Genomic DNA, 15,765 nt, shown 5'->3' on the forward strand with positions numbered 1-15,765 from the left:
TTTGAGATGACTGTCCTGGGAAGTTCCCTTTTCACAGTTCCCCCTGAGCTCCCTCGTGGGAGAGGCAGGGATGTTTTGCCCTCAGGAATTTAGTGCACCTCGCACAAGCCCAGTTCTGTGTGTTTGGATGCTCTTTTCAGTCTCAGAGTTCCATAGACGGAAGGGGGATCCTTGAACAGGCGCTGGCAGCAGGGAATATTGAGGTGCTGCATGCCCTGGTGGTTTGGGGTGCTGACCCCACAGGTGTGGGAGCACACGTGGGCTGGGAACAGGCTCTTCCCACAGTGCCACACCTGCATTTCCCTAACCCAGGGAGTGCAGTGCACACCCAGGCGAGGAAGCTCGGGCGAGTGGGTAAGAGGTTTGGAGAGCAAGTGTGGAACCAGAACACGAGTGCAGCATCCTGACGTGGCTGTCCTGCTGGAGCCTGAGCCGCTGCAAGGAGTGCTGTGCTATGGGGATAAAGCAGCAAAGAGACAACCCCAAGCCCAAAAGCCCAGCAATACTTTGATCACACCAGACAAGACTTTTCCCCCCCTCTTTCCTATTTTTTGTTTCATGAATGTTGGAAGTATCCAACCTGGTGCCTGCCCCCTTTCCCAGCTCTTTCCTTTCAGGACAATTAGCAAAATGTTTTGTCTTTCGTTTGGATGAATAATTAATTTCCCAGCTTGGTGAATGATTCATATGCCATATGCCACAGCCCTGGGACCAGCACCTCACACAAAGGGCAGCACCACTTCCCTGGCTGGGCCAGGGGACAGGCTGGTGGTGAGGGAAAAGGCTTCCCCTTGCTGGGGATGGGGTGTGGAGATCCCTGTGATGCCTTGTGAAGGTTGACTTAGAACAGGGACTAGGTGGAGATAAAGAATAAAGTAGGGATTTATCAGGAGCCTTCAATGGAACCACCTTGGGCAGCACAACCCAAAATGGTCACAAAATGGACAACTGGTCACGGGGTCTCTCACTTTTATAAGTTTTGGTCCATTTGCATATTGGAATTAACTGTCCAATTACAGCTTTAGCCCATGCAGTCCCATCCTTCTTGTTTTTCTCTCTTCAGCCTACGGTGTTTGTGCTCTTGGGCTGAGATTTGGATCATTTGTCCTTGGTCCCCAGCTGGAGCAGGAATTGTTTTGTCTCCCTGCTCTGTGCAGAGAGCTCACCCTCCCCTAACAAGAAGCCCAGACCCACACACTAAAGCAGCACAGAATCTGGAAAATACAAAAGCTCAAACCTGAGGCATCACCTGGGCAGGCAGAGCTCTGGCTCTGGCTCTGGGGGAGCCAGGCACCCCCTTCCCCAGCGCAGGATCCAGCCTGCGTGCCGCTCACGCGATCCCGGCTCCATCCTTCCCCACCCGCTGGTTTCCTGAAGCCGCAGAGTGAGTCAGTCCCTCCCACGTGGCTGCTGGTCCCTGGGGGCACTGCCTCCCCTGCCAGGCACCCCTGTGGTCCCCAGGGGCTCCTGCTGCACCCCAACACCCCGGCAGAGCTCCTGCTCTGGGGGGATGCCCTCACTGTCCTCTGGGGGTAAAGCCTTCTTTGCACAGTCAGTGCACTGCTCTGGGAGATGGGGTGGGGGGCATGGCCTGAGGAAAGGGGGTTGTTTCCTCCTCATCCTCGGTGAGAAGGTGGGCTCACACAGCTGGCTGCTCTGGGGCCTCCTACCCCTCCTTTGGCACGAGCTCAGACAGGCCCTGCTGTGATCGGCCCTTCCCGATCTCTGCTTCTCCTGTGGGGCCAGCTCTCCTCTCTGCTGTCAGTGGCTTTAGGTTTCCACCAGCTCCTGTGTGTGCAAACGCAGTTTTATCAGCAAATCCTGTATCTGCTGAGAGGCAGCGTGGGGATGGAGGCAGGAGGGAGATGTTCGGCCAACCTGCAGGGTGCAGGACAGGAGATGCTCCTTCATGCCCCAAATCCTGGGGGCTTCTCCGGGAAGGGGTGGCCTTGGGGGATCATCTCAGCCCCCAGATCAAAGGCTGATAAAGGCAGATTTTGTCCTTCAGCCTCATCACACCGCTCAGGGAGTCACTTGTGCCCATCCAGACCTCTCCAAGCTGCTGGGAGGGGCAGGAGCAGGAGCTGTGCAGCAGCTCAATCCACCTGGGTCACAGCCCCGAAACCCAGAAAGAGCGAGCCAGGGTGGTGGAGGCTTTGACGCTGCTCTGAACTGTGCCAAGGGCGGGACTTGGCCCTGGTGTCCCTGTCCCTTGGTGTCCCCAAGGCTGTGCTCTGCTGTGGCATCCTCAGAGTGCGTGACCTGACCCTGCCGGCCCTGCCTCGAGCCAGGGTGGCACCAAAGAAATGTGAGAACATCCTGCTGCATGTGATGCTGCCTGCAGAGAGGGCAGGGATGGATTCACCCCCTTGATTCAGCCCCAAACAGGGCAGGAATGGGGTGAGTTCATCAGGTAACTCACTTTCTGTGAGCCCTTTGACCAGTGTATTAATTATGAACTAGTCTCCCTCATAGAGTCAGGTGGTAGTGCAAGCCTTCAGGGGCCTTTCCACTTAATTATAAATATTAATTTGCATGCCAGCCAGCACCCTGCCTGCCCCAGATTTTGGGCTGAGATTAGTCTGTCTCAGCCTATGCCTCTCCCCACCCAGCACACCCTTTGCTGGGACAGTGTGTCTGTGCGAGCTTCAGCAGCGCTCCCCGAGGGGAATGCTTCAGGGGGGCTCACTTTGGGGTCGGGGGGATGAATCGAGGGTCAATCTGATAATTTGAGGTTCAGCCTTTGCTTGGAGTCTCTGATGTGAAGCTCTGAGCTGTGTGTGCTGTTCCTTAGGGCTGAGAGCTGGGGATGGGATGATGATGGGGATGGGATGGGATGGGATGGGATGGGATGGGATGGGATGGGATGTTGATAGGCATGGGAGCCCAGCAATGCACAGGGGCCACGCTGGCTGCTGTCGAGTGGGATGCTGCCCGAATTCAGCGTTGATGTTTTGTGGGCACCGCTGTCGAGCACCACTCGTGCTTTATTCTTCACGGTCCCAAAGAGCAGGAATCCTTTAAAATGAGATTATTCTTGGGGTTTTTTTTTTGGTTTTTTTTCCCTTCTTTTGACCCCTGCGGGAAGAGATCTAAAGGTGCAGGTCTTCAGCTGGAGGCGAGGGCGTGTGCTCTGCTCAGCTGCTGCGAGCTGGGGCTGCGCCGGGGGCTGAGCCCGGCTCTGCTGAGCCCGGCTCTGCCGAGCCCCAGAGCCCGCAGGTGTGGCGGCCCCAGCGGGAGCTCGCCCTCCTCCCCGGAGCCTCCAAATAAATAAAATCAAATAATCATCCTGGTTGCAAACACAAAGCGATGGATTATTATTTTTTTCCTCTCCTGAAAGAGTGTTTTTGTCTGCTGGTGATTGCTCACTATTCAATTATACTTCGGGGGATTAGCATATATTTCCCATCCTGCCTCCTCTCTCATTTGCATCCTTCCAAAAGCTCCCCTCTGCTCTTTTCTCCACCTGAAGTCTCTCTTCCCCCTTTCCTCTGAAGTAAAACTAACCCCTTTGCCTGGGTGACCTATAAAAACGCCTTCACTTTTTTTTTTTCCCCTTCTTTTTTTCCTCCAGTACATATGATGAAAAGCATGAGATCATTGGGATTTTTATAGCCTAAATCTGGCAGCTTTTTTCAAATAACTTGGATGGTGAGATGTAATTTTAGTTTGGGTCCTTGCCTAAAAATAAAGAATAATTATTAGCACATCAGACGTGGATATTGTAAGTGATCAAAAAGGGTTTAAATTGTTCTACAGATACCAGGGCTGCTGCCCTGTGGCAGCACAAAGGTCTGTCACAGCCCAAGTCCCATCTCAGGAGCTGTGAGAAACCTGAATTCAGAAAGTTCTGGCTGATAAGAGTCTATATATTAAAAAAAAAAAAATAAAAGGCATAGTTGGAGGGTTAATAAACAATTGCCAGGTGAGGTATACTGAAGCCCAAAGCAGCACGGTGTGTTTGTAGCATTGGATTTATAATTAACCGTGCTACCAGTGAAGCCTGGCTATCCAGGAGAGGAGATGTGTGTAACTTCCAGCCACAGAAAGGCTTGGGAAAAGCAGCCAGCAGCCAGGCTGGCGTGCCTGGAAGCTTGGTTTGCTTTTCCCAGCCGCTTTATTAGGTGTAAGGGTGATGTAGGGCTGCTCAGCCCGTGCCCGGAGGCTCTGGGCTGGCAGGGAGCAGCTGCCGTGTGTGCCGGTGCCTCTGCCCTCGCTGCCTGCAGCAGGATGTGCAGCCCCTGTGTCACGGCAGCGGGTCAGCCTCTTGTCACCGCTCCGGTGACAGCTCCGAGTGCCACCGCCTCGGTCTGGTGATCTGTCCAAACCTCCTTCCCAAAGAGCTCGTGATGTCCCCTGTCCCCCGGAGAGGACAAGGAGCACGTCACCTTGCCACAGAGGAGTCCCATTCTTAGCAGCTAATCTAGAGCGCGGGGAAGGAGTGTCCTGGAACCGCCCGAGCCTTGCCTGGAGGCTCAGCACGGCGCTCCGGAGCCCTTCACACAAATCTGGGTTAGCCGAGGACTCTGCAGCCCGGCGCTGCTCCTGCCCGGGGAGCGGCGGAGAGCCGGGGCTGCGAGGGGAGAGCAGAGAGCTGCCCATCCCAGTGCTGCTCTGCTGCCGGACCTTTCCAGCTGGGCTGGGCTGGCTGGAGCCTGCATCCTGCCCCAGAGCATCCCCGGCCCCCCGGAGCTGCTCAGTCCTGGCTGGGGCTGTTCCTGCCCCTTTGGGAGGCTGGTGGCTCTCCAGGGGCTGGGACAGCAGGAGCAAAAGCTGAAGGAAGGTTTCCAGCACGGTGTTGGCACAGTGTGTCCCCTGTGCTGGCATTTTGGGGAGCACTGGGGTACCTTCCTCTCGCTGGCTTGGTGGGTGAAGGGGTGGGAAGTGACTCTTCTGCCTCCCTCGTGCTGCCGAGTGGCCGTGCTTTATCATACTTATTGATTTTGATCTTACAACCAATTCAACAGCACAGCTCTGGCTGCTTCTGACTTAATTAAGTCCCTTTTCTGCTCTCCTGTCAGTCCTGTGGGCAGCAGGGGCTGGGCACGGGCTGGGGCATGGAGACTGGGTGTGGAAAGGGAAAGTGCCAGCAAGGGTAAAAGATCCCTGTAAATATCAGGGATGAGCAGTGTGATACACAGGGTGTTGTGGGTGATGCATCCCACTGCTGCTGAGGCTTGCACTGGGGCAGGGAGGAAGAGGAGGCTGGGGAAAGGAGCTGAAAGAACCCGGTTTGCAGATGTGAGAGCTGCCAGGGTATCCTAGGAAACCCAGCTGCCTTTCTGGAGGGACAGGTTGGTACCTGCTGTACCTCAGGGAGAGGGTGAGAGAAAGAGTGCTAATTGCTCAGCACGCCAGAGAGCTGCTCTGGCCTGTAATTAGATGAATTAGTGGAACAATGACCCAATTTCCCTCAGTTTTTGGATTACTGCAAACAACCCTGAGGTTGCTGCCTCCCCCTGTCCTGTTCTCCTCCCCATCCCCTCCTCTCCCACCCCCTGCTGCTCTAGTGCAACTCCTCTGCTCCTCACCCAGCACCTGGATGGGAGAGGATTCTGCCAGCATCCCTGAGGTGCAGCATCCCTGTTCCCAGCGTTCCCAGAGCAGGTGCAGGGTCCCTGAGTGTTTCCACTGCTGGACTCGGTGTGCACCAGCTCCCTCCTTGCTCCAATTTGTTTTCCAGAGACGGGCTTGGGAAAAAAAAACAAAAAACCTTTGTGTTTTAAAAGAAAACCTCTGGAGTCCTTCCTGTGCCTGCTGGTTGCCTTCCAAGGTCATCAAACTTTCATTACTATAGATTTTGGAATGTGTGCGAGGTTCTGGGCTCCTTCTCAGCAGTCCCAGAGGTGGGACTCTGAGGAAGCTCCGTGTGTGGAAAAAGCCAGGGCAGCTGATGGCTGGAGGTGCTGCCACAGGAGCACGGAGGGGAGGGACTCACATCCCCGAGGTGCTGCTCCTGGGCCACGTGCCACCTTCCTGGGAGGGATCCTGCACGATCCTTGAGACCCCAGCTGGGATCCGTGGGTGATGTGGGACTGTTCCCAGCCATCCTGGGTGTGGGGGGCACTGATGGGGGGCTGCTGGGGCTCGGGGGTCCCTGTGTGCCTTTGTCTGGTCATAGCTGCCCGTGAACTTGGGTGTGAGCATCAAAGGAGGCTTGCTGACCTTTGGGAGGAGTTAATCTCTGTCCCTGCTCAGGGACATGGCTTGAGAAGCTTCATGGCTTCCCCAACTGGTTCAGGAAAAGATTTCCTTGGAGAAAAGCGGGGAAAAAACTGTTTATTTAACAGGCACAAGCACAAAAAATGAACAATATCAAACAATAAAACCTCTTGCTGCTCCCAAGAGGTGACAAACTCAGAAAGTCCCCTTGGTGGGCTGTAGCCCGGCTAGCTCAGCCAGCAGAGCATGGCACTCTTATCTCAGGCTTGTGGCCTGCTTTGACAACATGGCACTGACGTGGCCAAGGGCTTTCCCTGGGCTAACTCTGCTCTGTCCCTGTGTGCCCACAGCATCCTGGCCACGGCCGGGACACACTTCAACACCCACGTGGACCTGCGGACGCTGCGGGCCGTGCGCGTGCTCAGGCCACTGAAGCTCGTCTCGGGCATTCCCAGTAAGTTGGATGCTCCTGATCTTCCTCCCTGGGTGTCTGCATCTGTCCCTGATGTCCCTGGGGGGAGAGGGGTCCTTGTGCCACCTTATCTTGGTGCCCTGTCAAGGCTGAGCTAGAACAGAGGCTGGACAGAGTTAAAGAATAAAGTAGGGATTTATTAGAACCCTCAATGGATCCACCTTGGGCAGCACAAGAGCCCAGCCAGGGCTGCACCCAAGATGAACCAAAATGGTCACAAAATGGACACTCGGTCACAAAGTCTTTCACTTTTATCAGTTCGGCTCCATTTGCGTATTGGAGTTAATTGTCCAATTCCAGCTTCATCCCATGCAGTCCCATCCTGCTTGTTTTTCTCTCTTCAATCCACACTGTTTGTGCTCTTGGGCTGAGATTTGGATCATTTGTCCTTGGTCCCCAGCTGGAGAAGGAATTGTTTTGTCTCCCTACTCTGTGCAGAGAGCTCACCATCCCCTCATACGAAGCCCAGATCCACACACTAAAGCAGCACAGAATCTGAAAACATAAAAGCTCAAACCTGAGGCATCAATCCCACCTTTCCATCTAGTGGGAACTCAAAGGTGGCAGCACTTGGTGTCCCCGGGTGGCACTGTCCCCTGCAGAGCCCGCTGGCAGCTCCCCTTTCCTGGCCAGAAGGCAGTGGGTGGACCCTTTCAGGACTGGGGTTTGTTCAGGGGAGATTTTTTGGTAGTGTTTTTTTTCTTTTTTCTTTTTGTTGCAAGATTTCATCTGTTGGCACAGGCATAAATAAAGAAACTAGGCTGCTGCTGGCACCAGTCCTCCTGTCCCTCCTGCCCTGGGCACTGGCAGGGCTGGATCCATGCCCTGGGGGCAACCAGGGGGACAGAGATGCACAAGCCATGACCCACCAAGTCCAGCTGGGGCAGGGACAGGCAGGACTTTGGAGTGGGGGCCAGAAACAACCTCTGCTGGAGGTTGCTCTGTAGCTTGGCTTTCCCTCCCCTGCAATGGTGCTTTCCTCCAGCATCCTCCTGCCCAGAGGGCTCCTCCAGGCTGTGCTGGCCTCTTGCACCTCTCTGTTGGCTGTCCATCCTCTCTGCTCCCCATCTTCCTCCTGCCAGATTTGGGATGGATGTGTCCCTGGAAAGGGGTTTGCATTGCTGCTCTGAGCTGTGCCCTTTCCCTCCTCTCCTCTCCCAGGCTTGCAGATTGTCCTGAAATCCATCATGAAGGCCATGGTGCCTCTCCTGCAGATCGGCCTGCTGCTCTTTTTTGCTATTCTCATGTTTGCCATCATCGGCCTGGAGTTCTACAGCGGGAAGCTGCACCGAGCCTGCTACACAAACAATTCAGGTGAGGACGAGGGCTGGGCACCTGTTGTACTTGTGGGGTGCCCTCGTGGCAGGAAGGAATGATGAATCTGACTCCACGTTCTCAGAAGATGAATTAGTTATTTTAGGATACTAAATTATATTAAAGAATACTAAACTAAACTATACTAAAGAATACTAAAGAATGCAGAAAGGATAGTTACAGAAGGCTAAAAAGATAATAATAAAACTCGTGAGTCTTTCCAGAGCTCCGACACAGCTTGGCACTGATTGGCCAATAAGTCAAACCAATTCACATGAAACCAATGAAACAATCACCTGTTGGATAAACAATCTCCAACCACATTCCAAAGCAGCAAAACACAGGAGAAGCAAATCAGATAATATTGTTTTCCTTTTTCTCTGAGGCTTCTGAGCTTCCCAGGAGAGGAATCCTGGGCAAAGGGATTTTCCAGAAAATGTAAATGTGACAGGCACCCTCTCCACATCCCACGAATGGAAAAGAGCTGGGATGAGCTGTCCCTCACCTCTGCTTCCTTTGGCTCTCTGCTGTGTGCTGCAGGTGAACTAGAGGAGCTGGACCCTCCCCATCCCTGCGGGGTGCAGGGCTGCCCCCCGGGCTACGAGTGCCGGGAGTGGATTGGTCCCAACGATGGGATCACGCAGTTCGACAACATCCTCTTTGCTGTGCTGACCGTCTTCCAGTGCATCACCATGGAAGGGTGGACCACAGTCCTGTACAACGTGAGTAGGGCTGCCCCGGGTGGGCAGCTGGGGGCTGTTTCTGTGTGCTGGAAGCTCGGAAGATTCAGAGTTCCCTTCGTGATGGAAATGGGGTTAATCTTTGCAGAGTCTGGGTGTGTTCCGTGCCTCCAGGCAAAGGGAGCTCTAAGGGCCTGGTACCTATCTATGACATGGAAATGGGCTTAATCTTTGCAGAATCTGGGTGTGTTCCGTGACTCAAGGCAAAGGGAGCTCTAAGGGCCTGGTCCCTATCTATGACATGGAAATGGGGTTAATCTTTCCAGAATTTGGGTGTGTTCTGTGCCTCCAGGCAAAGGGAGCTCTAAGGGCCTGGTCCCCATCTCTGACTCACTTCAGAGAGCAAAACCTCGTGGGCATGTCCTGCAGTAATCCTCCTGCTTGAAGGTTGTGCCTGGGGAGGCTTCCTGCCTTGCCTGCTCCTCCTGTGCTCCCCAGGGCTGCTCTGTGAGAGTGGACACGTTTTCTGGGCATTGCAGAGCGGGCAGAGGATGTCTGGTGCCCTGGGAAAACCTCAGAGCTGGGCTCAGATCCCTTCTCTGGGGCAGGGACAGCATTTCAGCATCCAGCAGGGAGCTGGGATCTTTGTGCTGATGGAGCAGGGAACGGCTGGGCTGAGTTCTTGTGCTTTGCAGCTGCTGGAAGTTGCTGATGCCCAAGCCCTTGGGGTGCCCAGAGAGCAACGTGAGGGCAAAGCTGGATAAAAAGCTCCAGGTTATCCCAGAGTGCCATATCGCTGTGGGCGACTGGCCATATAGGCATGTTTGAGTTTGTGGGCTAGAAGCAACCGTGCCTGTTCTGTTCCCAGCCTAATTTCAGCATCAATTTTGGCGTCACTGCACCGGGAATGTTTTTATACCCTGGTTCCCATAACGCCCGGGGATTTGCAGAGTAGCATTGCTCTGCAGGAGGCAAATTGGATGGCATGTGGTGGGGAAACTGCTGCAGGAGGGACGCTGGCATCGGGGGAAAGGCTGTTTTGAAACCCCAGGCTGTCAGCATTGGGGCCCCCTTCCTTGCTGAGTCTGTCACAGGGTCCCTCTGGGGGTGCAGGATGGTGTGTGTGGACAGATGGATTGTGAAACCTAGACTGGAGTAGAAAGGGGAGAGTTCATTGCAAAGGCTTGACCTTTCCACGAGGATTTGGTTTTCCTCTTCCTGAAGGAGACAGCAGTGTCAGGATCTTGCTGTGTCAGTGGGGGAATGAATCGGGATTAAACCACCTGGGAGTTCAGACCAAAAATCTTCAATTTTGTGTCTGTTTCTGGTGTGTCAGTGGGACTGGAGACTCACCCACAGCACCTGTTGCCCAGGTTTAATTGAGTATATCAGGGAAGGTGGTTTGCCAGAGTATCATGTGCAGCCTGTGCATGCCTGGGGCTGGTGCCAGCCACCTGCCCTGAGCCTTGCTCCTGTGTTGATGGCTGTCTCCCTGCAAAACCTTCTTCCATCAGTGCTCCCCATGTCTCCCTCTTCCCAGCCTTTGGAGCCGGCAGCAATCAGCAGCAGTGCTGCCCGTGCTGGAGTCCTGCTGGTGGGGTGTGAGGGGATGGGGAACAGATGGGAAATTCATGTTCTGATGGACCTCGGGGGTTTGTTTGAGTGAGTCTGGTCTCCTGCTGCTCGGGGTGTCCTTGCTGGGAAGGCTGGAGGTGATCCCTTCAGTGTCTGGGATTTGCTGATTCATCACCTGGGTCTGAAACCCCAGGATCTGGGAGCTCTGAAAGCTGTGCCTCCCCTGCAGGAACCCCTTTTCACTACCCTAGCTGCTGAACTGAGGGCTCTCTGGGACCCCTGTGGGGATCCAAATCATCTTGCCAGCCCGATCAGCAAAGCTGGGCAGAGGTGCTCTGTCACTGTCACGCTCTGTCACCACATTCTCAACAGCCAGGACCATAAGGTGCCTCCCTTCCCTGTCCCTCTGCAAAGAACCAGCTGTTACTGACCAGTTATGGAAAGGAGCAGGGACCTTCCTTGGCTTTTAATTGAATGAGAGTTTGTGGCCTTGGTAGCATTAAATGCTGCTGATTCACCTCGGGGGGTGGCCAGAGCTGGAGTTCCCAGCACTGCTGGGCTGCACCTCCCGTCCTCCCCAGGACTCTCAGGGGGCCTCGTGCTGCAAAGGTTGGAGGTGCTTGGTCCTTTTGCTACCTGGAGACAGAAAAATGGATTTTTGTCTCTTTTGTTTTAATAAGAAGATGAGGGATGCAGTCTCTGGGGGATGCAGGAGGAGGGTTGGGAAACCACAGGGGTGCTCTGCCATCACCTTCATCACTTGGGGCAGCGAGGCAGAGCAGGCTCCTGCTGCTAACCATGTCCAGGCCATGCCCCAGCTTTGGGGGGCTCCACTTTCCCACTGGCATAAAGTGATGGGGGGCTGTGTCCTTGTGGATTAACGCTGCAGGGGAGAGGGAGATGGCAGGAAAACCACTTTAGCAATCTCTCAAAGAAATTGCTTACTGCAGAATTCCCCTGTGTGACTATTATCATGATTTTAAGATCTGTTTTCCCACCATTCTACCAGGTCTACCAGTGTGGCTCCTGGAATTTGCAGGCAGCATTACAACAAGCTAATTTCCACATGGATTATTTCATCCTTGTGCTTGCTTTTTGCTTTCTTTGTGTCAGCTTTGCCTTCACGAAATAGAAATCACAGTATGGGTTGAAATAAAAGAATTGTGGGGTGTTGTTGCTTTTCCAACTCCTGTCCCTGGGAGCCTGGAGTGATTTGATTTGTTTTGGGGGGGAGTTTGGCTTTGGGACTGCCTCTGTGGTCTGAAACAAGGGCTAAGAAGTATTTTGGTTTTCTTCTCCTGGAGCAGAGGCCTCTTCCCTGGGCTGGTTCCAGACCCAGCCTGATTTCTGTAGGGACCAGAGGGAAGTACAGGGACTCACTGTCCTGCTTCTCTGCCTCTGTGCCGGCCTGGGGCAGGGATGCATTTGTCATCAAACAGTGCTGCTGGGGCCTGGGGGGATGGCAGGGCTGCAGCAGGGGGGCACAGGTGACACTGGTGGCTTCGGATGCTCAGCCCAGCTCCCACCATGCCGGGAAGCCAAGGGGATCTGTGTCCCCTGTCGATCTGTCCTGTGAAATCTTAATTTCCTGAGGCAGCTGGGAGGGCTCACCTTGGAGAAAAGGAGGCCTAGGGGGGATTTCCTCACTTCCCTACTGTCATGGTAGGGAACTGGTTTTTTCCTCTTATAAAAAAATCTCCATAACCTTAACAAAAAAGTTTTTCTCCCTAACTAAACTATTTAAAATATAAACTAACTAAAATTTTTAAGTTTTATTTCTTTACATTACCAATAGAAAAGAAAAAAATAGAAGGAAAAAAAGAAGTAATCTAAAGAGTTTATTTTGATTCTTACTACTTTCACCCTTTTAATTACTATTAATAAAATTTTCTTTATACCCTTTAAAATTTTTAAACCTACTTTACCTTTCTCCTAATCCTATCTCACAACAAAAAATAAATACACTAATAATTAACCAACACTAGAACCCACCACACTCATCAAGACGTCAATTAAAAAATCTCAAAATTAAGAAAATCTAAAATTAACAACCCAAAACCACTACATAAAATTAACATTTCCAGCCAATTTCAAACTAAAACCACCACGTCTGCAACTCCCTGATGGGAGGTTGTGACCAGATGGGGTTTGGTGTCTTCTCCCAGGCAACAGGGTGAGAAAAATTGCCCTCAAGTTGCACCAGGCGAGGTCCAGGATTGGATATCAGGACAAACTTCTCTAAAAGGGTTGTCAAGCCCTGGCACGGGCTGCCCAGGGAAGCACTGGAGGGATTTAAAAGATGGGCAGATTTGGGGACATGGATGAGTGGTGGCCTTGGCGCTGCTGGGTTGATGGTTGGGCTGGATGACCCTTGGGGCTCCTCCAGCCCAAACGCTGCTGTGGTTGCTGCTGGCACTGCTGGGTTGATGGTTGGGCTGGATGACCCTTGGGGCTCCCCCAGCCCAAACACTGCTGTGGTTGCTGCTGGCGCTGCTCACAGGCTCTGAGCCTGCTGCGTGCTTCCCTGCATGGATCTGCCTCTCAGGCTGAGCTCCTCATCCTCTCCTCGCGCCAGGGATTGGGACCACCGGGAAGCAGGAGGGCCCAACAGCACAGGGAGCCTTAGGAGATGCCAGGCTGAGTGTTAAGAGCCTTCTGGGTGCTTCTGCAGCAGGAGGGGAGCGTTTGCTGGGGGAAAGAACACCAAGCTGCTGGTGGCTTCCAAAAACACCTCCCAAAATGCAGCGGTGGCGGGCAGAGCTGTGTCCATGGCCTCGGGGGAGGTGGGTCTGGGTCTTGCAGCCCCATGCAGAGCTGGGCAGCTGCAGCAGAGAGCCAGGAGGCTGCAGGGCCGTGGGTTGGGTGCCAAGTGTGAGCTGTGTGTGCGGGCACGCTGCAGGAGTGGCTGGGAGCAGGAGCTGCGGCAAGGACGGGGGTTTGCAGCATGTGTGACTCAACCCCCATGTGCTTCCAGCATGCTGGAGGGGCTGGGGCCAGCAGGGGAGGATCCCTTCAGTGTCTGGGATCTCCTCTAGGTGTGGGGTGCAGAAGGGTTTTGGTGAATCCGTGTGCATTTTGTGCTGGGTTTGCACAAGTTGCTCGGACTGGTTCTGTGTGTGAGGCACCAAACTCGAGATCACAGGTTCACAGAATGGTTTGGGTTGGAAGGAGCCTTTTAAACATCATCCAGTCCAACTCCTCTGCCACGGACAGGGACACCTTCCCCTAGTCCAGGTTTCTCACAGCCCCATCCAACCTGGCCTTGAGCACTTCCAGGGATGGGGCATCCAACACCTATCTGGGCAACCTGTGCCAGTGTGTGACCAGCCTCCTTGGAAAGAAATTCACAGAATGACTGGGTTGGAAGAGGGGTGCAGAAGGGTTTTGGTGAATCCGTGTGCATTTTGTGCTGGGTTTGCACAAGTTGCTCGGACTGGTTCTGTGTGTGAGGCACCAAACTCGAGATCACAGGTTCACAGAATGGTTTGGGTTGGAAGGAGCCTTTTAAACATCATCCAGTCCAACTCCTCTGCCACGGACAGGGACACCTTCCCCTAGTCCAGGTTTCTCAGAGCCCCATCCAACCTGGCCTTGAGCACTTCCAGGGATGGGGCATCCAACACCTATCTGGGCAACCTGTGCCAGTGTGTGACCAGCCTCCTTGGAAAGAAATTCACAGAATGACTGGGTTGGAAGAGGCCTTAAAGATCATCAAGTCCAACCCAGCCCCAGCACCTCAACTAAACCCTGGCACCCAGTGCCACATCCAGGCTTTGTTAAACACACCCAGGGATGGTGACTGCACCACCTCCCCGGGCAGCCATTCCAGAACTTTAAATTCTTCCCTATATCTAATTTAATCAACCCTCTTTCACACTGAAACCACTACCCTTTGTCCTGTGACAACAAGCCCTGATAAAATGTTTGTCCTCACCTTCCTTACAATTAAAGTACTGAAGGTCTTCTGCTGGAGGCTGCCTTTGAAATGCAGTAGCACATCCCTCCTTTTTGAATCAGGGGCTGCTCAGGCCAGCCAGATTTGGGATGCTGGGGAAGGGAGGTGTGTTGGTATCACTGGTCATGCCAGAGCACATGGGTCAGAGATGTGAGCAAGGCTTGGCTCTTCTGCTTCTTGCCCCATTTGCCCCAGCCACCCTTGGAGGGGGTCAAAGGAGGAATCTGTTGCAGAACAGTTGTTTTTCCACGTGTGTGAGTACAAAATTGCTCATTGCATGTTGGCATTGATTCCTGGGGTTTCACAGCCATCCCTTGGGATGCTCAGCCCTACCTGCCCTGCCTGAAGCACCCTTGTGTGAGCAGTGTGAGTGAGACCTGAGCGTGGAGCAGCTCTGGGGGGATTCCTCCTCAGCCTTTTGGAGAGTGAGGACAGTGCCTGGCTTTCCATAGAGGCAGCAAAATTGCCTTGACCAGAGAGGGTTTTCCTCTTTTTGGAGGATTTGCTCAGACCTGAGATGATCTTGGAAACCTCCCCTGAGCCCCAGTACCTCCAGGAGCTGCTGCAGGTCCTCTGGACACTGCTGTCTGTCTCCTGGGAGAGCTGCAGCAGTGCCAGCCACGCACCAAGGGTTGTGGGAGCTCTGCTGGTGGTGCAAAGATCCCAGAACCAGCCCTGACACCGCAGTGACGGGCTGGAGGAGCTCGGCACAGCAGGAAGCTGCGAGTGTGATGCATAACACTGGCTCCCAGCAAGGAGCTGGGAAGAGGAGGAGAGGAGGAGGAGGAGGAGAGAGAGGTGGGAGGGATGGCAAAAAGAGGGAAACCACCTTGCTCTTTGTCGATGTGATTGTAGGCCCCAGGACGAAGGAAGAGACGAATCTGACTCCATATTCCTTAGAGGGCTGATTTATTGTGTTAGGATATTATATTAAAAAGTGCTACACTAAAACTATACTAAACTATAGAGAGAAAGGAACACATCAGAAGGCTGGAAAGGAATGAATAATAAAAACCTGTGACAGACCATGGTCCCAATCCCTGGACTGGGATTGGTCACTAAGTAAAAACAATTCAAGTGCTGGCATAAACAATTCTCCAAATCACATTCCAAAGTAGCAAAACAGGGATTTTTCATAAAAATATCATGGTGACAGCTCTTTAACTCTCTGTGCTTTGGGGCGGCACCAGGGTCTCCGGCCAGCGAGGGGAACAGGAGTCCCTTCTTATGTGTTAGAAATTAAGGCACAACGCACACAGAGAATATCCTGGCGGGCAGGTATGAAAATTTAATCAGCACCCAGAGCTCCGAGCAGCTCGGCAGCGAGCAGAGCCCGCGATGCCTCTGCAGCTATTCCTGGCGGGATGGGCTCGGCTGCGGGAATGGAGGCTGCCAAAAAGTCCCCAGCGCTTGTGACACCGCGGGACAGAGCCCTTTCCTCCTCCCTCCTCCGAAATGCTGCTTTAAACACGCTCAGAGCAGATTCACAAAGGAGGCTGCAGGTCTCACCCCAATGGTTCAAACCCTTCCGAACTCAAAAAATGAGCTGTTTTCCCCCAAATGGCTCCAGTTGGTGCCCGTGCTGCCAGCCGTGAGTGCTGCCAGGC

The 15,765-nt window shown here is 53.5% G+C and overlaps 1 protein-coding gene across 1 annotated transcript in view; it reads left to right on the forward strand.

Moving 5' to 3' along the window:
• The window catches only part of CACNA1E (calcium voltage-gated channel subunit alpha1 E), a 92,669-nt gene that overhangs the window by 13,319 nt on the left and 63,585 nt on the right, over positions 1-15,765 (forward strand). Inside the window, exons 4-6 of the mRNA XM_041478901.1 lie at positions 6,513-6,616; positions 7,796-7,948; positions 8,489-8,670. Of these exons, the coding sequence (XP_041334835.1) occupies positions 6,513-6,616; positions 7,796-7,948; positions 8,489-8,670 (439 nt within the window). The remainder of the gene's footprint in view (positions 1-6,512; positions 6,617-7,795; positions 7,949-8,488; positions 8,671-15,765) is intronic.

The sequence above is a fragment of the Pyrgilauda ruficollis genome, unplaced genomic scaffold (assembly GCF_017590135.1).
Source record: "Pyrgilauda ruficollis isolate IOZ18807 unplaced genomic scaffold, ASM1759013v1 scaffold47, whole genome shotgun sequence".
Taxonomy (NCBI): Eukaryota; Metazoa; Chordata; class Aves; order Passeriformes; family Passeridae; genus Pyrgilauda; species Pyrgilauda ruficollis.